Source organism: Rattus norvegicus, chromosome 3 (assembly GCF_036323735.1).
Source record: "Rattus norvegicus strain BN/NHsdMcwi chromosome 3, GRCr8, whole genome shotgun sequence".
NCBI lineage: Eukaryota > Metazoa > Chordata > Mammalia > Rodentia > Muridae > Rattus > Rattus norvegicus.
Window position 1 is genome coordinate 75,616,387 of NC_086021.1, and position 24,096 is coordinate 75,640,482.

The following is a 24,096-nucleotide window of genomic DNA, read 5'->3' on the forward strand; positions in this document are numbered from 1 at the left end:
TGTGTGTGTGTGTCAGAGAGGGGGGGTTCCAGCTTGCACAGCCTCTATCCTTCCAGATGGTGCCTGAGCCAAACTTGTCACAGACCCTTAGTCTCCTGCTGACTTTTAATGCTGGTCCTTGATTGCCAATGACCCCAGGCTGGACTGGCTCCTCAACACATTTAACCTCTCTCTGCTGGGTCCTGTCTCATACAAGAGAGGAGAGCTTGACATGAGAAAGTGCCAAGTGAGCCAGAGCTCTCCACCCTTCCGGAGCTGGTGGCCCGTTTCCCAGCATCATCAGGGATGGCCAAGATCACTGCACCAGAGAGCTGCTGATAATACAATCTTCTCTATACTACCAAATAAATGCTACCCAGCTTCTGATTGTTAATATTTTATTTGACTATGCCCAGACAATCAAGTCCCTGAATGTTTCCTGTGGAGGTCAATGCCCGAGGACCATTGAATGTAATTCCCCAGAAACAGATGCACTTGGAAACTTAAAATTGAATCACACTAGAATTTTTAGTCCTAGACTCAGTGGCCAAGGCAGCTTATGTTTGTCAGCACACAGAGTCAGAGCAAAGAAACTTGAGAAAGAAAATGATTAATTTCTCTGTCGAGACCTAAACCATTTGTGTGACACTGAGACACCGGTTTTCAGAGAAGTTGGTTACAGCAGCCAGTATTTTCCTCTGGTTAAGCTTGGCTTGCTTCTGTGACGGTAAAGAAAGTCCATAGTTCGGTTGGTGAGAATCTCCATTCCAGCAGAGAGACTCGAGGCAGGAAGGGATGGTAGGTCGGGCTGTTGATATTGTTTCTGTGCAGGGTTTTATTAGCTCACATCAAATTGTAAGAGAAGGAAAGAAATTTAGTGGTTCAGGGATACTCTAAAGAGATAGAATCTGATGTTTAAAGAGAGACTATCGTGTATTGTTATTACGTTGGTGTACTTGTATGGTACACATGTCCCACATAACTCTAGTGGATGTCAGAGAACAACTTGCAGCAGTCAGTTCTCCTCCTCCACCACTGGGTCTCAGATATTGAACTTGGGCCGTTGGGTTACACGAAAAGTGCCTTTGAACCATCCTGTCGATCAAAACTCTAAATTTTGGTTGGCTGTTTGGTTTGGAGTTTTTTTCAAGGCAGGATTTCTCTGTGTAGCCCTGGCTACCTGGAACTCACTGTTTAGACCAGGCTGGCCTCAAACCCAGAGATCTGCCTACCTCTGCCTACTGATTGCTAGGATTAAACACATGCACCACCACACCCCACTTAAATCAGTATTATTATTGTTATTATTATTATTATTATTATTATTATTTAGTTTATGTGTTGGGCATTTTGTCTGTGTACCATGTGTGTCTGGTGCCTGAAGAGACCAGAAGAAAGCAAATGGTCCCTGAGATTAGAGTTACAGATGGTTGTGAGCCACCATGTGGCTGCTGGGAACTGAAGCCTGTTCCACTGGCCAGCAAGTAGCCTAACCACTGAGTCCTCTCTCCAGTGCCCAAAACTGCGAGTTCTTGATTGGAACAGAAAGAGATTTGTGCCCTACTCTTTGCATGACTCTTGGCATCCTTATGAGGGAGTTAGACCAGATTGTATTTTGTAATATACAAAGGAAAATCCCTCCCTGCCTCTGCCCCTACCCCTGTCCCTGCCTTGATATTCAACACAAAATGGGAAAGGAACCCCAACAGTAGTATTTTCTTGGCTTTTTCAGAGAGTAAGGTTGAAATAACAGCAATGGTGAGATTTTTCATCACTACAGTTTCATTTTTCTTTCACGTCGTTTACGCAAAAGAAAGCCCTTCCCCTGATTTTGGTGCCCTGTTCACTGTTTCCTACTTCTGATCAGTCACCTGCGACTGACCTGCCAGTCATTTGTATATATAATCTCCCTAACCCTCTTCATTCATCTAATGATGTCCCTCAGACATCTTCATGCTCTTAACCACCTTCATGTTTAAAATAGTTATAGACTTAGGTTGGGGTTTGCATAGCCGTGCTGTGTTAACCTGGACTTTAGCCAGAGCTGGCAAAGGCCGACCAGGTGTGATCATGATGAGATCTTTTAGTCTGTCTGTAACCAAATGATCAGCCGAGGGGCTCAAAGGAGCCCACATCCCTGTGCAGCCTTGCTCTGTGAACAAATGGCCGGGATAAGATGAAATTAAGGTGTATTCACTGGGGTACTTTCCTGTCTGAAGTCTGAGTACATTTTACATTGTCTCCTTCAAAATCCAACAGGAAAAAGTCTTTGTGTCTGCTTCACAAATGAGACCCCAAGTGGCTATTGCTCTGCAGCTCCAAGTTGGGGGAGACTTAGAGAGCTTTTGGGTCATAGCTTTCCCCTTTCCCTGCCTTCACACTGCTCACACCCTGGGAAGGAGTGTGATCCCTCACTGTTCACACCCTGGGAAGGAGTGTGACCCCCTCACTGCTCACACCCTGGGAAGGAGTGTGATCCCTCACTGCTCACACCCTGGGAAGGAGTGTGATCCCTCACTGCTCACACCCTGGGAAGGAGTGTGATCCCTCACTGCTCACACCCTGGGAAGGAGTGTGATCCCTCACTGCTCACACCCTGGGAAGGAGTGTGATCCCTCACTGCTCACACCCTGGGAAGGAGTGTGATCCCTCACTGCTCACACCCTGGGAAGGAGTGTGATCCCTCACTGCTCACACCCTGGGAAGGAGTGTGATCCCTCACTGCTCACACCCTGGGAAGGAGTGTGACCCCCTCACTGATCACACCCTGGGAAGGAGTGTGATCCCTCACTGCTCACACCCTGGGAAGGAGTGTGATCCCTCACTGCTCACACCCTGGGAAGGAGTGTGATCCCTCACTGCTCACACCCTGGGAAGGAGTGTGATCCCTCACTGCTCACACCCTGGGAAGGAGTGTGATCCCTCACTGCTCACACCCTGGGAAGGAGTGTGACCCCCTCACTGATCACACCCTGGGAAGGAGTGTGATCCCTCACTGCTCACACCCTGGGAAGGAGTGTGATCCCTCACTGCTCACACCCTGGGAAGGAGTGTGATCCCTCACTGCTCACACCGTGGGAAGGAGTGTGACTCCTCAGGGCTCACATCCTGTGAAGGAGTGTGATCCCTCACTGCTCACACCCTGGGAAGGAGTGTGACCCCCTCACTGCTCACACCCTGGGAAGGAGTGTGACTCCTCAGGGCTCACACCCTGGGAAGGAGTGTGATCCCTCACTGCTCACACCCTGGGAAGGAGTGTGACCCCCTCACTGCTCACACCCTGGGAAGGAGTGTGACTCCTCAGGGCTCACATCCTGTGAAGGAGTGTGATCCCTCACTGCTCACACCCTGGGAAGGAGTGTGGCTCTGAGGAGAGCTCAGGATGTTCAGAAGAGAATGTACACCCTCTGACATGCCAACACCCCCTTCAAAATTCCATGCAGCAGTTTCATCCTCCCCTTGTTCTGCTTTGTTTCACAACCATACGGGTTGAACCTGGGACCTCATGAACACTAGGCAAGTGCTCTTCCATTCACATTCACACCCATAGTTACTTGTTTGATCAACTTTGAGGTAGGATCCAAGTTACCCAGGCTGGGTTTGAACTCCTCTATAGTCCAGATAGGCTTTGAACTTGGGATCTTCCTACCTCGGCATGTAGACTAGCTGGGACTACAGGCCTGCGTTAACTGGCCTCACAAGAAAGGTTTTTATTTATTTTATTTTTTGCTTGTTTATTTCTAAGAGGGAGGAATTGATGTAGATTTAATCAGGGAAGAGAGAGGGGAAGGAAAGAAATTGGGGGAGGAAGGGATGGGAGAGAGAGGAGGAAAGAAAAGGGAGAATTAAGAAAAGGATGTGGAGACTGGAGAGATTGCTCAGTGGTTAAGAGCACTGACTGCACTTCCAGAGGTCCTGAGTTCAATTCCCAGTAAACACATGGTGGCTCACAACCCTCTGTAATAGGATTCAATTCCATCAACTAGCATGGTGGTGCACACCTCTAATCCCAGAACTCAGGAGGCAGAGCCCGTGAGTTCCAGGATAGCCAGGGAGGTGTCTCTACATAATAGAGAGACCTTGTGTCAAGACAGCAACAAGGGCCAGAACTTGTCTCTGTACTTGTCTTCTATCTCTATCTGACTGCTGTGAGATTTCATCAGGCTTTGCACACCAGCAGAGGAAGACAGAGCCCAGGACAGGTACAGAGCTTGAGACAAGGACTCCAGCATCTCCCACCCCAGGACCCCAAAGATCCAGTTATAATTGGTCTAGTCAAACCAGCACCATGGTATCCCACATGCTTATACACATAGAATGCTGTTTCTCTGTTCAGAGAAATTCATTCACTCTTTTTAATCCACTTTTGTATGGACACTCCCTGCACTGGACACTGTCTCCCTGCACTGTGCAGTCTCCCTGCACTGGACACTGTCTCCCTGCACTGGACACTGTCTCCCTGCACTGGACACTGTCTCCCTGCACTGGACACTGTCTCCCTGCACTGGACACTGTCTCCCTGCACTGGACACTGTCTCCCTGCACTGGATACTGTCTCCCTGCACTGGACACTGTCTCCCTGCCCCCAGAAATGACACCTTCGAGACTCCTAACTGATATACTACTGGTTTCAGTGTTTTCATGTTGATATTTTTAAAAGATGAGTTAGTACAGTTGGGTACAGTTAGTTCTACTGGGTACAGTTTGGTTACCAATTTGCCTTCATCCCTGCTCACATCAGGCAGAAGTTAGGGCACAGCCATTTCAATGATGGTCCCTAAATAAGGTCAGCCAGCACCCTGTGGAAGGGAGCATGGTGAGCCTCTGAACCATTTAAAAGCTAAGGCCAGAAAGATGAATGACACGAGGCAAACAGTCGGTATTATACAGAAGTTATATAAAAACCACGCCTTATCACTGGTAAAGTGTGACCCGTCCTAGACACCTCGCCGGCCCTGCCCCCAACAGCCCTGCAGGTTCTTCTCAGGTTCTTCTTTACATTCGTTTTCACTTTAAGGAGAGCTCCTGGGGTCAGATGGCTTTGAATCTTTGTTACTTACTTGTTACCTCAAACCTCCGAAGAGTACCATCATCAGTCTGGAAACCAGAGAGTCTAGTTCCACGGTCAGCAAACTGTTTCTTGCAAGAAGAGCAGCGACTCTGTCCGTGTCCTGGGAGATCAAGGAGCCCTGGTGTCTGCTTTGGGCTCCAGCCATTTAACGCAGCCTCCTGCCCAGAGAGAGACACTTCCCTTTTCCAGAATTCCCTTTCTCTCAGTTAAAACTTCTGTGAGCTTATGCCAGCTTTTCCAAGCGACACCCAGCTAATCTGCAAACCCTGACACACACTAGGGGAAAGGGTCAAATCTCTGCCTTCCCCAGCCCTGACTACAAATTAAAACCTCCTGGGAGAAGAGTCTTTCTTAAGCACTCACGGTGCCGGGACTCCTTCGCCTGACCTATTGAGTTAGGAGCTCCTAAGTGAGGAGCTTGTATTCTTCCCAAGCCTTTCTGTGATTCTGCTGTGCAGTGAAGGGGGCTGGGAGGGGGGATAACGCCACAGTTCCACCAAAATCAGACAACAACCAGACGACCACACTTTGAAGCACCTGTGAGCTCCACGTTTATCATGTGTCCTCCTTCCATATCTTTTTGCCTCATGTCAGTGCTACCAAGACAGTAACACCAAGCTGTATCTATAGCTTTGTACTCCATTCACAGTTGGGGTCTTCAAACTCCAAGACTTGAAGTCTCCTCCCCCCCAACACACACGCACTATTCCTCAAATGTGGGTGGGTGGGTGGGTTACTGTGATCTCCAACGTGATCTTATGTAGTGTATGAATATGACAAGAAGTGATGCTGAACTTAAGAAAGTCACTCCTTTTCTTTGTCTTGATTTGTTTTTCAAGACAGAGTTTGTCTGTGCAGCTCTGTAGACCAAGCTGTCCTCGAACTCAGAGATCCACCTGCCTCTACCTTTTGATTGCTGGGATTAAAGGCGTGTGCCAAAACTGCCTGCTTTCTCACCGTCTGTGTTTTAAGGTTTCTCTGGTGTTTGCAATCCCAGCACTGGTTATACAAAAACACAGTGGAAATCATATCTAGTCCCTAAAGAGGACATTCTACATATTAGCCATATTTCATCTACAAAAAGAAAATTATGCAGCCACTGGAAATAACAGAGTTTAGACCATCACTGGATAGAAAATAAACACCCGTCCCAGCCATAGCTACTAATAAAAGAAGGGAACTAAAGAGTTGAGACAGTTGGGCTATTACCTCTAACATTTTGATCATGATGCTTGTTCAATACTGTAAAACAATGTCTGTTAAAGAGATACATGATTTTCAAAACAGGCTAATGATATGAAAAGTAGTTACAAATCTATTGTTAAAGAGGAAAGGAAAGTTAAAATAGAAAGAACCTAAGTGAGTACGTTTTTAGTTTAAGAAAGTGAATGTAGGTTCCCCAAAAAATATATGGAATATGAAAGTTTGTTAATGTTATTTCATGTGTATGAGTATTTTATCACACACCTGTCTGCATATGCAGTGCCCACGGTGGCCAAGGTGTTGGATCTCCTGGAATTAGTTACCAATAGATGGGAGTTGCCATATGGGTGCTAGGAACTGAACGCTCCCCAGCCCCTGAATAAACTTTTTAAAAATAGCAATAAACTTACCTTGAAAAGCTGATTTTTATCTCCCTTCTTGAGAGATTCCAAATTCCCATGATAGAGAAAATGATTGTTGTTAGAATCAGCAACAACCTGATTGACAGAACCAGAGAACACACCATGTAGAGGAGACACCTAAGCAAGAGATTGCTTCAACTAATTCAGTGTGCGTGTGTGTGTGTGTGTGTGTGTGTGTGTGTGTGCGTGCGTGCGTTTGCATGTGTGCGCATGTGTGTGTGCATGTGGGTGCATGTGTGTATGTGTGTGCATGTGCACATGCACAAGTATTCGCTTGCACATTCCAGCTCCTAAGTTATGAAATGGTTTTCAGGGAAATTTTTCGCCATATCTCTAACTAGTTTAATATTCCACGTAGACAATTTACAACTCTAGCATCTTCCACAGGCACTAATTTAACTCAGGGATGTTTTCTTTGTAGCAATTTTGCGATTTTGAAGGAAATTATTCATGACATAACATGGCAACTGGGAAAATTTCTATCTTTCCTTTCATCTTAGAGAGCAAGATCTGAATTACACATATAGCCCAGGAGAAAAATCTCTCTCTCTCTCTCTCTCTCTCTCTCTCTCTCTCTCTCTCTCTCTCTCTCTCTCTGTGTGTGTGTGTGTGTGTGTGTGCGCGCTTCGGAAGTCCACTAAGCTCCTTAGCTTTTCCTGAATTTAGATTTGGTCATGTGAAAGCTTCTGAGAAAGTCCCAGTTTAAGACACACACACACACACACACACACACACACACACACAAATCAAACACTTTTGCACACTATAACACACTCACTCACACCATAGCAGAAATCATGACCTAGACCCTGGAGGTTTTCTTTGTTTGTTCATTTGTTTATTTATTGCTATTTGAGTCAGGGTCTCACGATGCAGCTCGAGTACCCTGGAATCCCTATGTAGGACTTGCTGGCCTTAAACTCACAGATATATGCCTTCCAGGTCCTGGGATTAAAGGTAGGTTCTACCTTATCCAACACCATCTTGGTACTTTAAGTCAAGAATCTTGTCAAAAATATGACAGTAGATCAGGTGTGTTGGAGAGCCTTGATTGTCAGTTTACCCCAACCTGGAATCACCTATGAATAGAGTCTCCAGTAAGAGCTGTCTGGATTAGCTTCTCTTGTGGGCATAGCTGTAAGAGAGAGACTGTCTTGCATACGTGGAGGTAGAAAGGCCCACGCTGACTGTGAGCTGCACTACTTCATGGCTTCTATCCTGGATTGGATAAGACTGAAGAAAGGAAACTGAACACAACATGCGTGCATGCTCTGGGATCTTGACTGGGAAAGTGACTCTGAAGACTCATGCATACATGCATGCATGAATGTGTTCTCTCTGCTCTTGACTGCGAATGTGACTAGCTACTTCAATCCCTTCCGAGACTCTCCCCTGCCATGACAGACTATAACTTGGAATCATGATCCAAAATAAACTCCCTCTCCCCAAAGGTGCCTTTTGTCAGGCTTATTTCACCACAGCAATGGAAATCAAACCAGGACACTGGGAGAGGAGACCTATGCTCAGCCAACCTTGAATCCCTCTGCTGTAGAAGCAAGGGACCAAATCAGAGTTACCTCGAAAGTTCATGACTTCCATGTCAAATCTGAACTCCCGAGGTAGATTTCTCCCTTCGTCATCCCTGTTAAGGCTCTGAGCATCCCAGAAACAGCTCACCCATCAGGGTACAAGAGGGACAAGGCTTTGGGAAGCCATCTCACCCTTTGGGAAGATGCTTCTGTAGATAGCCCTGGTAAGGGTCTGCGCATCGTCTCCAGCTTTCCACCACGTGATCTTTCTGGATGGAAAAGGCTCTATAGCCAGGAACCATGTTTCCCAGCCTTGGCCGCACACTAAAGGCAGCCAAGAGGTTTTATGTTTTCCTATTTATGTCCAGGCCTTGATCCTGGCATTGACGTTTTAAAAAGTGAACAGCTGGTAGAGTTAGAAGGAAGTAGCCGCGGTGGTTTGTGGTTGCAGAAATGCTGTGTCTTAACCAGCTGTGTGCTCTCGATTCCTATGCCAAGCTGATACCTCTAGGTCGGTTTGTCCTTTCCAACATCAGATGAAATGACGAAAACGATTGAGATATTTTTAGTTGAAGGAAGGCGCATTAGAAATGGCGCAGTGAAATGGGAGAAGGCAGGTCATGGTCTTGGAAGCTACTTCCCGGGATCGACACAAGAACTATGTAGAGTGATCAGCCTCATCAGAGAGAGGTTGTCCAACTAACAGCTGGGTTACTGTCACCTCTAAATGCCCCAAGAACATCGGTGGAAGAGTCACGCACTCCCTTTCCACATGGAGTTGGCAGGGCTCAGTACACGAAGTGTGTGACTCTGGTGCTATTGAAACACCCCAGGGGGATAGCTCGCAACCCGTATGGGCTTTGCCATCTGTAAATCTAGAACAGCGAACGCTCTGTTTGCTTCAAGAGGATGTTTTCCTTGGCAAGTGATGCTGGGAGCACAGCATCCACAAAATGGCAATCAGATCAGCACTCACTACTCAGAAACCCACCACAGGAAACTGCTAGAAACCGTGCAAGGGAGCCAGTGATTTTCCCACCATCCTCTCCTGTTGTCCCAGGACTTTTATTTCTTGGTCTGTCTATCCCTCAGAGACCAAGAACCCATCTTGTTCCCCAGGCTGGAGAATATTGGCAGCATGTCCTATGCTGCCCTCCCTTATGGCCTTCACTGCCCACAATCCTACAAAAGAATTGTTTTAGAGCAAGGATATCAATTACGGGTGGCAAAGGTGAGGTGTGCCATTATAGACAACAGCACATTGGATGGAGCTCTCATAGCTGACATCCTGTAACTCAGCAAATCAAATAGAGAAGAGGAAGCCATTTCCTTCCTCATCTATGGGATCCTAGAGAGAACTTCAGAGGCTTACACTGTGCATGAGTAAAAGCTGCCAGATTTGACAATGAAAAATACATTAAACTGGGGGGCTGGGCTGATGTTTTGACAGGATAAGAGTGACCCAGTTCTGTTCCCAGCACCTACATGGTCGATCACGGCCTTCCATATATGACACAGTGCACATCCATGCATGCAAGTAAAACATTCATTCATATACACGAAAGCAAATAAATTTACTTATTTTTTACTCGGAGATCAGGCAGATCTCTGAGTCCAAGGCCAGTCTGGTCTCTACCAAGTAAGTTCCACGACAGCCAGGGCTACACAGAGAAACCCTCTCTTGAGACAAACAAAATAACACAACAAGAAAATACAGAATGCTCGGGGAAGTTTGACTGTTAGGAAAGCAACCGGCAATTTTTCAATTTTTTTTAAATTTTAAACTTTAGTACAAAAAAAATTGCAAGTAAAAAAAAAAAGAAAATACACACTGAAATTAATCAGACACAAAGACTACATACTACTCAATAAGTTTCTATACAATTAAAACGGAAGCCATGAGGCTTCAGGCTGGATTTTATTCTTCCACTATCCAGTGCATTAGTATGCTCTTGTTCTTCATAAAAAAGCTAAAGATTCATGATGGAGTTAAAATGAGGTAGTTCTATATCCTTCTTTTATATCTCCTGTTCACTACCTGCATTCAGACCCTCTCACTATTTAGCTTTTCTTGTCCTCTGTTCTACATTATACTGGACCCACATGCTCATTTATTTGCATCCATACATATATACATACATACAAACATATTATTTTGCAATAATAGGATACATACATACAAACATACATTATTTTGCATTTCCCTGCAAATGAGGGAGAACACGATATTAGCTTTCTAATTGTATTCATTAAACAAAGATTTTCCCCAATTATTTACTTGGTTACTTACAGTCAAAAACGGTATCCACATTTTTTCCACTGACAAAGCAATACGACAGGACCGCAGTCTTTGCAGAACACGATGGCACAGAGATCTCAAGCTTAGGAAAAACTCTAATCCCATGCTAAGATAGATGACTGGATTATGACAGATTCTAGAATACAGGTGTCATATGCTTAAACACAGGTTTTGTAAATGTATGGAAGACATGTTAAACTTGGTGAAATTTTAGCCATGACTGCATGTAAGACTCTGAGGAAGCCACCAACAAAACACTTAAGTCCCTTAAGAGCATAGGTCGAGCACCACATCTTTGTAGAAGCTTCATCAGCCAAGAGAAGGACGAGGCTCTGATCAAGTGTAAACATTATACAAAGTCCTGCTGAAACGAGCTGAACTCCAGCTGAACCCAAGGCTACTTCAGATCCATGGGTAGAATTTCTGTAACACTCGAACGTCTGTGGGAGAGCAGATGGCAGCCTGGTACTGCCATGTTCACAAAAGCCTGAACTCTCAAGATGCCTGCTGGTCAATCTTAGAAATCTGGAAAACACACGAAGGCCTTGGTGTCTTGCAGACTGCCATGTTGCAGAATATGGGCTTTGAAAGCAAACAGGAAGTGGTTGTATTGGAACCATCGGGAGTCTGCCTTAGTTCCCACGAAACCGGAACAGTGGACTTGTGTGCCAAACAGTTTTCCAGATACTGGGATGCCAAGGGAGGGTGTTGGGGCCCTCATCAGGTAATATGATCTTGTAGGCCCGTTAGTGTGCTTTCCGTGAGTTTCTATTCAACTTGAAACTTTTTTGGGGGGGGGGGTAATCCTAGCATTCAGGAAGCATAGGCAAGCCGATCTCTCTGTAAATTCAAGGCCAGCCTGGCTACATAGTAAGACTCTATGGCAAAAAACAAAACCAACGAAAGAAATAGAAACCCCACAGACAAACAAAAGGCACTTTGGTTAAGACAATACCCTATAGTACAGATGTATGTGTGTTAGAGGTAAGAGAGGTTGACCCTCTTAATCTGCCTCTGATCTGGGATGTTATTCAAAATTTATCTGTTCCAGTCTCTCTGGATGGGTCAAGGTAGGGGCATCCACAACGGACAGCTGAAAGTGTCTGCAAAGCTAGTGTTTTTCCAAGCATAGCTCTGTCAAAATTGGAGGAAAAAAAATCAAGCTTTAAAAGTTTATATTTAAGAAACATAATTTGCTTTCCTAATGGTCTTTTCTGCGTCACTCTATCTTAAAAATTTCTCCAAACTTAAGATAAATGCTTCAGGACATTGGCCCAGGCAACAAAAGTAAAATTAATCAAAATAATCGAACAACTGTACATCAAGATAAAAAATCTTTTATTCAACAAAGGAAATAATCGACGGAATAAAGAGACAGAAACTTAGAATGGAAGAAAATATTTGGGGTTGGGGATTTAGCTCAGTGGTAGAGCGCTTGCGTAGGAAGCACAAGGCCCTGGGTTCGGTCCCCAGCTCCGACAAAAAAGAACCAAAAAAAAAAAAAAAAGAAAAAAGAAAAAAAAGAAAATATTTGCAAGCTAAATATTTAACAAGAGGTTAGTATCTAGAATATAAGGAATTCAAAAAGCTGACTAACAAAAGTAAAAAAGATTACTTAAATTACCACACACACACACACACCACACAGAGTAAAGAAATAAATTTAAAATGTAAAGATTTTTTAAAATTAGCCCAACGGTGGTAGTGTATATCTTTAATCCTCAGGAGGCAGAGGCAGGCAGACCACTTATGAATTTGAAAGCCATCTTGGTCTATGGAGTGAGTTCCAGGACATCCAGGGATACACAGAGAAACCCTGTCTTAAGAAACAAACAAACAAACAAAACAAAAAACAAAAAAATTTTAATTATGTATATGTATGTGCATATATATGTGCACAGGGACCAGAAGTGTAAAATTCCATCCAGCTGGAGCTACAGGTGGTTGTGGGCCATCTAAAGAAGCAATATGTACTATTAACCACTGAGCTCTCTCTCCAGATCCCAGCAATATGTACTATTAACCACTGAGCTCTCTCTCCAGATCCCAGCAATATGTACTATTAACCACTGAGCTCTCTCTCCAGATCCCAGCAATATGTACTATTAACCACTGAGCTCTCTCTCCAGACCCCAGCAATATGTACTATTAACCACTGAGCTCTCTCTCCAGACCCCTACCTTCCAGCTCCGTGTTTTTAAAGAGCCAGTAAGCTGACGCAGCAGGTAAAGATTTAGTGGGGTTTTTATGGCTGAGTGATGACCAAAGTACCAGGGAGGAAAGGGTTTGTTCCAGCTTAGAGTTTCATAGCACACCCCACCAATAAAGGAAGTCCGGCAGGCAGAAACTTAAATGGGGCCAGAACTTACAGCTAGGAACTGATGCAGAAGCCACACAAGAGGAAGCTTACAGGCTTGCTTTTCATAGCTTGTTCAACCTTCTTCCCTTGTTTTTTGTTTGTTTGTTTGTTTGTTTGTTGTTTTGTTGTTTTGGTTTTTTTTTTTGTTTTTTGGTTTGGGTTTTGGTTTTGGTTTTGGGAGATAGGCTTTGGTTTTGGTTTTGGTTATTTTGGTTTTGGCTTTGGAAGACAGGTTTTAGTTTTGGTTTTGGAAGACAGGTTTTAGTTTTGGTTTTGGAAGACAGGTTTTAGTTTTGGTTTTGGAAGACAGGTTCTAGTTTTGGTTTTGGAAGACAGGTTTTAGTTTTGGTTGGTTTGGTTTTGATTTTTCAAGGCTGGCTTCTCTAATGTAGCCCTGGCTGTTCAGAAACTCGCTTTGAAAACCAGACTGCCCTTGAACAACTCACAGATAGATTGTGCTGGGACTAAACGGGTGTGCCACCACACCCTGCAAGCCTTCTTATGACCCTAGAACTACCAGCCCAAAGACGGCACTGCCCACAGTGGCCTCCCACACCGATCGTTAATTAAGAAAATATGCTACAGGCAAATCTCATGGAGACATTTTCTCAAATGACTTTAGCTTGTGTCAGGTTGATGTAAAACTGAGGAGAATAAACACCTACCACCACATCTGACAACTTCAGTTTGGTCCCCAGAACCTATACGATAGGGGAAAAAAAGAGAATCGTTATCCTCTGACATACATAACAAATCACAAGTATATGTATGCGTATACATACATACATACATATATACATGCATGCATACATGCATACCTGCATGCATACCTACAGACACACATGTAAAATAATAGTAAGAAACCTAAATAAATACTTTCCAAAAAAATCTACAGAAAAGGGTTGGTGAGATGGCTCAGTGGTTAAGAGCACTTGTCGCTCCTCCAGGGGACCTGGGTTCGGTTCCTAGCACCCACATGGCAGCTCAGAACTATCTGTAATTCCAGTTTCAGGGGATCCAAAGCCTTCTTCTGGCCTGCTCAGTAGCTACCTGGCACATACACACAGTGGACAGACATGCAGGCAAAACACCCATGTGCATAATAACAATTAAATTTTAAATAAAAACCACTACATGATGTAGCAGTTTTTCTACAGGATATACCCAGAGGAAATGATGTCACTATGTCAACCCCACATTCTTTAAAACACTATCCACAGTTACTAAGAAGTGAAAATAGCCCAAGGGTCCGTCAGGTGATGCTAAAAAGAATGTGGTCCAAATGCACACTAGAATTCTACTGGGCTGTAACAGAAAGTGAAGCACTAAAGTTTAAACGGCAGGCATAGAACTAGGTCTGATTATTCACAGTAAAAGAGGCAAGGGCCGCACCTGTCATTGGTACGTGGGGTAAATAGGAGTTTATTACGCAGAAGTGGAAATTGGCTAGCAAAAGTCAGAAGACACAGAAGGAGGAAAAAAGGGAAAGCATTAATCAGTGAATACAGTTCAAATAGGAGTATGAAAGTCTGTGTGCCTCAGCCATCTAGTGTGCATCTTATAGTCAGAAGAGAGAAGTAGGAACGAACGTCTTCCCTCTTACAGAAATAACGTTAAACATCTGACATGGGAGCTTTGCTTGACCTAACTTAAGTATTGCCTGGCATACGCATAGAGCCATCATACAGCAGCCCAATAATGTGTATATCTTAATGGCTTTATATACCAGTTAGCCCTTGGATTTTAGAAAACAGCGTACAAAAAGTTTCCTCTATAATTTCTACCCAAAATGGACATTTCTATTGAGGTTAAAATACAATTTTAAACACAGAGCTCCAATTTGTTTTTTAAGATTTATTTTTACTGCATGTGTGTGCGTGTGTGCGTGTGTGCGCGTGTGTGCGTGTGTGTGCCTGGTTTGCCTGCATGCGTGTGTCTATGCACCTTGTGCATGTTGCCATTGGAGATCAGAAGAGGGCGTCAGAGCCTCTGGAACAGAGTCACAGATGACGGTGAGCTGCCATGTGGGTGCTGGGAATTGAACCTGGGTCTTCTTCCAGAACAGCTACTGCTCTTAACCACTGAGCCCTCTCTCCACCTCCCCCCAACTCTTCTTGTGGATAATTATCATAAACATTTTGCCCAGGCTATCCTATGAGATCCTAGAACAATATTCTTTGGTTGGTGTGTGTGTTGACAAGAAGTTAAAATTACTGAGCCTTTTTTTAAGATTTAAAAAAAAATTAAGTGTGTGTGTGTATGCTTGTGTGTGTGTGTGTGTGTGTGTACCTGTGTGTGCATGTCCCTGTGTGTGTATGCATGAGTGTGAGTGCCCAAGATCAGAACATCTCAATGCCCCGCAGCTGGAGTTACAGGTGGTTGTGGGCTTTCTCACGTAAAATCTGGGAACTGAATCAGGTCCTCTGTAGAGTAGCAAATGCTCTTAATCACTGAGCCATCTCTCTAGCCTGAACTGCTGAACCTTGACTCAGATATCCAACCAAAAAAAACCAGAAGAGTCCACAAAAATCATTTGCTTACAAGGGCAATGAACCATGGTTTCTCTGCCATGTTGTTTCTTCATCTCCAGAGCATTCTAGGTCCAGGATTTGAAATCAAGGCTAACTCTGGGAGTCTACCCCATGAAATCTAGCAGTCGTCCCTCTCCTCCTCCCTTATGTCACCTCCAGAAACTACATGGATCAGTGGCATGGTTCAAAGCACTTCAGTAAACACTAGATCAAGCCATGTTCCCCTAAAGTGCATCCCACTGAAGGATGTGCTCTCCCCTCTCCCCGGGAGTGTGTGTGCTCCAGATGTCTTTGAACTCTCAGCAGAAGATGTGGTGTGAGCGATGCCAGATTGCTCTGTTGTTCCTAATGGACTTTCCTCCTCCAGGTACTCTCTAGGCAGAGGCTGGCCACCGACCAGCTGGTGCCTCAGCAGTGTGGACAAACCAATTTGCCCTCTGTCACTCTGGCCAGGTGATTTGGATTGGAAATATGCTACAAAGTTATGGATGCCAGCCCCCTGCTTGAGATTATTGATATCTGTCTGTCTGTGCGCGCGTGCGTGCATGAGTGCGTGGGTGCGAGCGTGCGTGTGTGTGTGTGTGTGTGTGCGTGCGTGCGTGCGTGCGTGCGTGCGTGTTTTGGGGGGATTATGATGACACTGCTCCTAGAAGTGGCAAAGCTTTATTTTTAAACAGGACATGGCTTCCATTGAATACATTTACCCGAAGAGCCATTTCCCAGTTCATTCCCCCAACTCCCGGCAAGGCTTACAGTGAAGTTTCCTTGTCTGCAGGTTCAGAAGAAGGTCTCTCACAGAAGCAGCGAGCACCTCGCAGACGGTGTCAGCAGCCCAAAATGTTGAGTAGCCCCGAGGACACCATGTACTATAACCAGCTAAACGTGAGTTCAAAGTGGCCGTAAAGCCGTTTTACCGGCTTTGTTTCCAGTTAATAATTCTGTTATTAATACCTGTTCCAGCCCCGGCAGCCCCACCCCCACTCTCTTCTGCTCTCCTCGTGAACATGTGCTTAGGCTCTTTATCTGTTGCTTTCATGTCAGGATGTCTGCCTTCACGGTGAATAATTGATGTGGTTTATCAAAGACGAGCAAGATGCATGCTTCATCAGGCTCACTTGAGCCCTTTGATCAAAAAAATTATGCTGTGACTTCTGATATTATCAGCATCTGCTTGCATTCAACACAAAATCACTTTGAATTAAAAATTAACGACTTGGTGCTTTTCTTTGACTGTGTGTTCTTGGCCCTATCCACAGGGAACTCTAGAATATCAAGGGAGCCAGAGGAAGCCAAGAAAACTTGGGTAAATATCTTTCTTCTTAGTTTTCAGCAACTGTAAACAGACGAGGTCCTTTGTGATATCACAGAAAAAGCAAAACTTTCCAGCGAGGCTTCTAAAAGCGCCCCCACCCGGATATTGCCACCGTTATTGACACTAGTGGTTCTTTTTCACTGTAGCCAGTACGTACAAAACTTGAGTCCGTTCAGCCCAGAAAGGCAGAAATTGTCACCCAGTGACAAATGTTATTCTCCGACCCTTCCAAGGAACTGCACTTGTAATTGAAAATCGGCAGGAAGTTGTATAAAACTCTCCTACAAGTGTGAGTGTAGACAGGCGCTCCTGCCGTGCTAACACTTCCCCAGGCTTAACACTTGCAAGGAGGACTTGATGGATCAGGTACTCCTCAGCCTCACAACGGAGCCCAGAGATGCCCGCAATTGTTGGCACCGCCGTTCTGAACTGAGGCAGGTAAGGGGCAGACCTGTCTCTTGAAGACACCAGGCTTAGACAGACTACTTTACCACATAAAAATCAACTCACAATATGACCACAACTTTTAGGCCCAGAAAGGTGAAAAGCTTTGTTGTCAGACCCAGGATGCCCCCCCCCAGAGGTAGGAACATCTAGAACTGGTCAGGATGTAGCCCTGTCCAACCAACCCTACAACTCTAGGTACACCAGGGGTGGTTGTGATATTCGTATGATTTTTTTTCCTGTTGAAAATTCTCTTTTCTTTGTTCCAGACAAATCAAAGTGCTGGATGGGGAAGACCAATATTACAAATGCCTGTCTCCTGGGGCCTGTGCCCCTGAGGAAACCCACTCGGCCCACTCTTTCTTCTTCTCCTTGCCCCCCGGAGAAGACTCCTTTGCTCAACACTGAGTTGCCTTTTCCAGCCCCAGTGTGCCCCAGGTAAAAGCCACCATGGTAACTGATCTGATAAGAAGAAGGCACTGTCCTGGGGTCAGCTTCTTTGGACACAATCTGTGCCGTGAACCTTGATGAACAACTCTCAGATTCCTGAAGATTCTGTCTCTTGCTCCCCTTCACCTGCCCTGCATCCTGAGTCACAGAACCGCTCTCTCTGTTCTCTTCATCCCTTGAGAACACCTTTGCCAAGGTAATTCAGTCCTTTAGGTTCCTGACAGCTAAGAAGAGAGCGGACACATCCACCACGGGCCATTTGTGAAATCTAATAGTTGTCTATTTTTCCCACCAAGTGGAATCCAGCAATCTCCTTTCTACCCTTCTCTACCACCCCCTCCCCCAACACACACACACACACACACACACACACACACACACACACACACTTTCCTAGACTTTGTTACATCTACTTCCTCCTGGGTCAGGGTTTTGTTGCTGAGGATATAGTTTCCATGATTTCTGCTTAGAAACAAAAGTCAACATCTTTCAGATGCTTTCTGCATGGTGAAATGAATGGCTCTGTTGGACATTGTTCCACTGAGAGAGTCTTCGGCTGATTGTTCTAGCTTGCCAAGAGAACCCAGTCATTCCAGCGATGAAAATTAGGAGACTTGGGGGGCCTGTCAAGTGCAGGCCACCTGATTTTGTATCTGCATTCCCTGGCCAGCTGTCTCCACGGATGTGAGAAATGGCAGAAGAGAGACCTCATCTGTCCATCTCTGTGTTTCTCAGACCTAGCTCGGGGCCTCGGAGAGTGGATACCTGGGCATAAACAGGAACGGAGAGATTGCATTTATTTACATCAGCATGGCTGGCATGAAGTTACGTTCAGTTATAAGTGGTATATGAGTGACCACTTTTCTCACAGATAAGTCCTGATGCTTTGTTCAAGGTTGAGCTGCTCCTATTTAATGACATTATCCAATGTCATACACAGTACAGTTCAGTACAAGCAGTTTTTTGAAGCCCATACCTCAAAAAAGGTATGGGAGGTTGCTGTGAAAATGAGCCCATTCATAATATTATTCTTTCTCTGAAATACTTTGTCAATTTTAGAAAAATAGTTTAAAATATAAAAAAATATTGTCAGTTTTTTTTTTAAAAATAAAATAAAATGGAGGGCACTAGTAAATATACTCTGAACAGAAACAATTCAGTGAGGTTGGAGTGCTAACTTTTCCCACGGAGCTGGGAACCAATCGCTAACACAGCAAATAAGACAACAGTGACAGACAGAAGAATCCTCCCATGTCTGGCCTGCTCAAGCTGTGGGTTTAACTAGGCTTCCTGTGGCAGGAAGGATGAAACAGAAGTCTGGGTTCAGTTCCCAGCACCCACATGTCAGCTCACAAAGATGTGTAACTCCAGTTCCAGGAGAACTAATACACTCCTCTGAACAAGGCACACACACACATACATTCATACATACATACATACATACATACATACATACATACATGCATGCATGCATACATGAGAGCATATACATACATGTGAGCAAGACACTCACACATATATAATAAAATAAATAAATCTATGATGAAAATAACAGGGGGCTACAGAGAGAAGCAGGGCTATAAGACTGCTTACAGAGGCACGGGCAGCTACACCACCAGGGAATAGCTCTTCCCACAGCATCAGCTAACCCCTCAGGGAGCGTGTATACAAAGCTTTGCACACCTTTCCCCCTTCCACAAGAAAAATGTTAGTGAGCCCAGTCTTGCCCTGACTTCAAGAGGACAGTGGCAACACTATGCCCAGAGGACAGAGTTCCACAACAGAGACATTTAAAGAGCTCAGAAATGATAACCTTATAAAAAAAACAGTTATAGACAATTTTAGTAGATAAATTGTGCTTTTTTTTTTTTTACGATAAGTCTTGGGTTTTTCCAGCTCTTCATTGAAAAGGTAATGTTTCTATGGTATGAGAATAAAGCAGACAAAACAAAATTAACTGAGCTGCTTAAGAAATAATGCTTAGGGTAATTCTGTGATCGAGTACTTGCATGTGCAGGGTTTAATCCCCGGAACAAAAAAGACGAAGAGATGGGAGGGAGAGAAAAAGACTAGAATGTACAGATTTTTCTCTGAGTGCCTTCGGAAATTCCACTTTTACTATTAATTAATCTCCTTTGATCAAACTTTTTCAAACTGTTGATAAAAATATTCATAACTTCTGTGTGTCCACATACAATGTAATCGTAAGTCTGTCTTGTTTCTTTCTCTCTAAAATGTCTTATGAATAAAGGTTTAAAAAAGAAATAAAGAAAAAATTATTAAATCCTAACTCAGAGGCTCTGTAATAATTAATGATACAACTGTAACTCCAGTAGGTAGTTTTGAAACTGGTTGGCATCAACGATAGCTTGGATAATGCAGACTGTAGACTTTTTCTTGGACTGTTCATTATGCCTTGGTTTCAGGTGTGATTCTTACATCCAGTAGATGATAACACATTATAACCTGGGACATCATTTTCATCAAAACAATAACCACCTGACTAAAAAAAGAAAAGAAAAGTGAAAGTAATAATCCAGCAAGGCTGTACAAACGATCTCTTACCTCCCCCATAAGAAGGAATCCTTTGAAATATTCCTGAGTCAGGCATGGTGTTACAGGCCTTGAGAGGCTGCGACGTGAGGATGTCAGGTTAAGATCGGCTTGGACTACATAACCAAACTCATCTCAAAAAAACCAAACATCATTTCTACCTTTTCTAATGATTTCTACCACTCTCTAAGCATAGTAGTCACAGAAAGACATGGTGGTCAACAATGGGGCGGCTGCACATCCCACATCCCCTATATCGTGGGATGTAAACATAGTTGGTGTGTTTTTGTGAGTGGGTAGCAAAACACAAGCTACACAATACAGCCTGGGTGTGCAGCAGACTACAGTGTCGTCATGTGTATCAGTCCCCTCTATCATAGTTCCACAACAAAAGCTATCTTTATTCATTGTTTAGATAATATTTATTCTCTGCCTTATTACTTATTTCAATCCCTCTTCTTCCTCTGCCTTTTCCAGTACTATTTTATTACATTGACCTTGACTGCCTTTTAGACCTGACCGTATATAATTAAGCATTGCTCTTTGGAACTCTCCACTTTCGGTACTATCCACATGAGTATCTCTGATGTAGACAAAAGCAGCAGGCTGCAAGTCAGTGTCCAGAGAACCAGAAATGATTCTGGGCGTAGGACCTTCTGTAAGATATGTGCTGCAGACCCGGCTGTGTGTGCACAGAATAGAAGCCTTAGCTGAATGAAGTGTTACCGTGTAACTACCATATAAGCCCTTCTGAGGTCTAGAATAGAACGTTCTCTAGAATAATCCAGTAACACTAGGATGCTCCCTCCTCTCCCTAGGCCCTGCACTTCCACACACACACACACACACACACACACACACACACACACACACACACACATTCATGACTTTAACTGTAAAGACTTTCTTGACCGTGATTAGAGCTTGCCTGTGTCCCTAAGTTCTGTAATTAGGCTTCGTCTCCTGTGGTTAAATTTTGGGGACTTTGATAGCTTTTTTTTTGTTTTGTTTTCTGAGACTGTTTCTCTCTAAGCATCCTAGACTGGCCTCAGATATATGTCCATCCTCAGCCAAAGCTGTCCGAGTGCTAAGCTTGCAGGTGTGTGCCACTACCCTGGACGGCTTTGGGGAGTTACATGTAAATGGAATCACATAGTAAAAAATCCTATAGATCTTTTTCTTTCACCTAATGTTCCATTGATGCTGCACACCTATATCATGGGACAGAAACATGACCTGGGCATTTTCATGAGTGTGTAGTGTTCTAGTGTGTGAAAACTGACAGTGCTATTCTTTTCATGGGGAGATGTAAATTGTTTCCAATTTGGGGCTATTTTGGACATTGCTGCTGTGAGCCATGTCTGTCTGCTGGTTTCTACTCTCATGCTTTTCTATTGGCTGTGACCCTAGGATTAGAACCGAAATGCAGTAAAGTAAAGCATGTGCTTCTTCACTTGGATAGCCATTGCCAACTGTTTTCTAGAGTGGTTGGACCAGTCAGTAACGCCACTAGTGATTTATGAGTGTCCCAGGTTGTCCTGAGTTCATGCCAACTCCTACTAATACAGATTATTTCATCTCTATTAGCATCTCACTGTGACTATAGCTTACGTATCCTTCATTAACAGTGATGTTGAACAATTTCATGTGCTTTGTGGCCTTTGTGTGGCCTTTGTGGTAGACCCATTTTAATTGGGTTAGCTTTATGTAATTTAAAGGAACATGTACACACACGCACGCACGCAGTCAGTGATGCACCGCAAATACTTTCTCCTCTAGGTGGTTTGCCTTTCAATCTCTTAAAGAACCTTTGTAAGAAAACGGGAAATATATAATTTGAACAGGACTTGCTAGTCTTTTCAATTTTGGTTAGAAATGTCACAGGTACTTGCCTTCAGGAGCTCCTCAAAGTAACGTTCTCCTCTCTCACTTCCATTCCACTCAACCAGAGCATTTATGCATTGGACATGGTCAGTGACCATGTTTGGTGAGCAGGCCTTTCCCTAGCGCTCTAAAAACACTAACACCACATGAATCAAGTGCTCATAAGTCTATTTCTGGATTCTAAACCCTACCCATTATTCTAATGTCTACCTCTTAAATAATGTGAATTAGACACGCTAGCATAGGGAGGAACAAGCTCTCTGCACTCTTTTCCCTCAAAGGATACTTCATTAGTCTGGGCCTTTTTGATTTTGTAGTCAATTCCTGGGAAGGAAAACAGACGAGGTGTCTTTGGAATTATCTCTACTGTAGGGATCTTTTGGTTTTGGTGTCTTTGGTTGTTTGTTTATTTATCATTTGATTTGATTTGGTTTGGCTTGGCTTGGCTTAGTTTGGTTTGTTAAGGCAGGTTCTCTCTACATAGCTCCAGCTGTCCTAGAACTCACTATATATCTCACTCAAGGAGATCTACCTGCCCCTGCCCCGCCCCTGCCCCGCCCCTGCCCCGCCCCTGCCCCGCCCCTGCCCCGCCCCTGCCCCGCCCCTGCCCCGCCCCTGCCTGTCTCTCTGCTTCTCTGCCCCTCTCTCTGCTTCTCTGCCACTCTCTGCTTCTCTGCCTCTCTCTCTCTCTGCTTCTCTGCCTCTCCCTCTGCCTCTCTCTCTGCCTCTGCCTCCTGAATGCTGGGATTAAAGGTGTGTGCTGATACACCTGGGACTCTTTTCAATCCACGAATATGGTTGTGATCTTTTGCTTTATCTAAATATTTCTTCTCTGTGTAATGATTTAAAAATTGTATATGAAAAATGTTTTGTCAATTTCATTAGTTATATTTCTGTGCAACTTGTATAATTTACTGTTATGTAAAATATTGTTTTAAATCCATATACTTTATGTATGTTTTGCCTTCATATATGTCCGGGACTATGAGTGTGCATGATGGCCACTGAGACCAGAAGAAGATATCAGATCCCCTGGAACTGGAGTTACCTATGGTTGTGAGCCACCACTTGGGTGTTGGGAAGCTATTTGAGCCTGTAAGTGCTCTGGAACACGGACTCATCCCTCAAACCCTCTAAAATGCTTTGTTTTTAAAGAAAAAAATATTTTCTATTTGTTACTTGTTTTTAAGGAAATGTGGCAGAATTTTGATGGTTTTTGTATTTTTTTTTGTTTTTGTTTTTTAGGTTCTCCAACAGTTTGCTAAATGTGCCCACTAATTTCAATCATGTCTATAGATACTGCTGGTTTTTCTATACACATAGTGTATCATCTGTAATTAACAATTTTCGTTCTTACTTGGTAGTCTTGACTTACTGCCTGAATCCTCTGGCTGTTACTTTACAAACAAGCACATCTTTCTCACAAGTCTCCGGGGTATCTGAATATCGCTATTGATTTTTAGCTAGTCACGTGTGTATCTGCAATTAGCTGCGGACCAACTAAGCAGCTTGGCCAATCTAGGGAGTTCTTCTCACACCGAGCTACAGCCGAGAGAGCAGGGTCAGCTTAGTGGAGGACTTGCCGTTTTCTCCATAGGCAGTGGCAGAGTATAAGAGAACTGGAGAAGGAAAGAGGAAGCAAGGAGGGGTGGTGGGGATGCCTCAGAGCTGGTACAGTATCAGTTCTACCGCATTCTTGTAAAACAAAGCACATCACAAGTGTGACCCAGATTCAATGAGTGGTTAGAGAAAAGGCAAAGTCAATGACATTGGTCAGGGCAGAAACAGGCAGAGGCTGGGAATCGGAGCCCGTTTTAGGAATCAGACTGCTGTATTGAATGAGTGCACTTTCTAGTTTAGCACTAAGTAGCAAGGTTGATAGATGGTTCTCTTGTCTCTTTCCTAATTCCAAAGAGACATCCTCAGTATTTTCCTATTAATTATAGCATTTGTTGTTCATTCCCAATCTTAAGAAGGGTTTTCCTTATAAAATTACTGAGTTTTATGAAATACCTATCCATTGTATAATCAAATAATCCAATGATTTTTATCATTTATTT

At 44.0% G+C, this 24,096-nt stretch overlaps 1 protein-coding gene across 1 annotated transcript in view; it reads left to right on the forward strand.

Moving 5' to 3' along the window:
• Myo3b (myosin IIIB) overlaps window positions 1–19,886 on the forward strand; it is a 408,256-nt gene extending 388,370 nt beyond the window's left edge. The window contains exons 33-35 of the mRNA NM_001393777.1: window positions 16,169–16,275; window positions 16,650–16,696; window positions 17,419–19,886. Coding sequence (NP_001380706.1) covers window positions 16,169–16,275; window positions 16,650–16,696; window positions 17,419–17,557 — 293 coding nt within the window. The 3' untranslated portion in view covers window positions 17,558–19,886. The remainder of the gene's footprint in view (window positions 1–16,168; window positions 16,276–16,649; window positions 16,697–17,418) is intronic.
• Window positions 19,887–24,096: the final 4,210 nt, after the last annotated feature.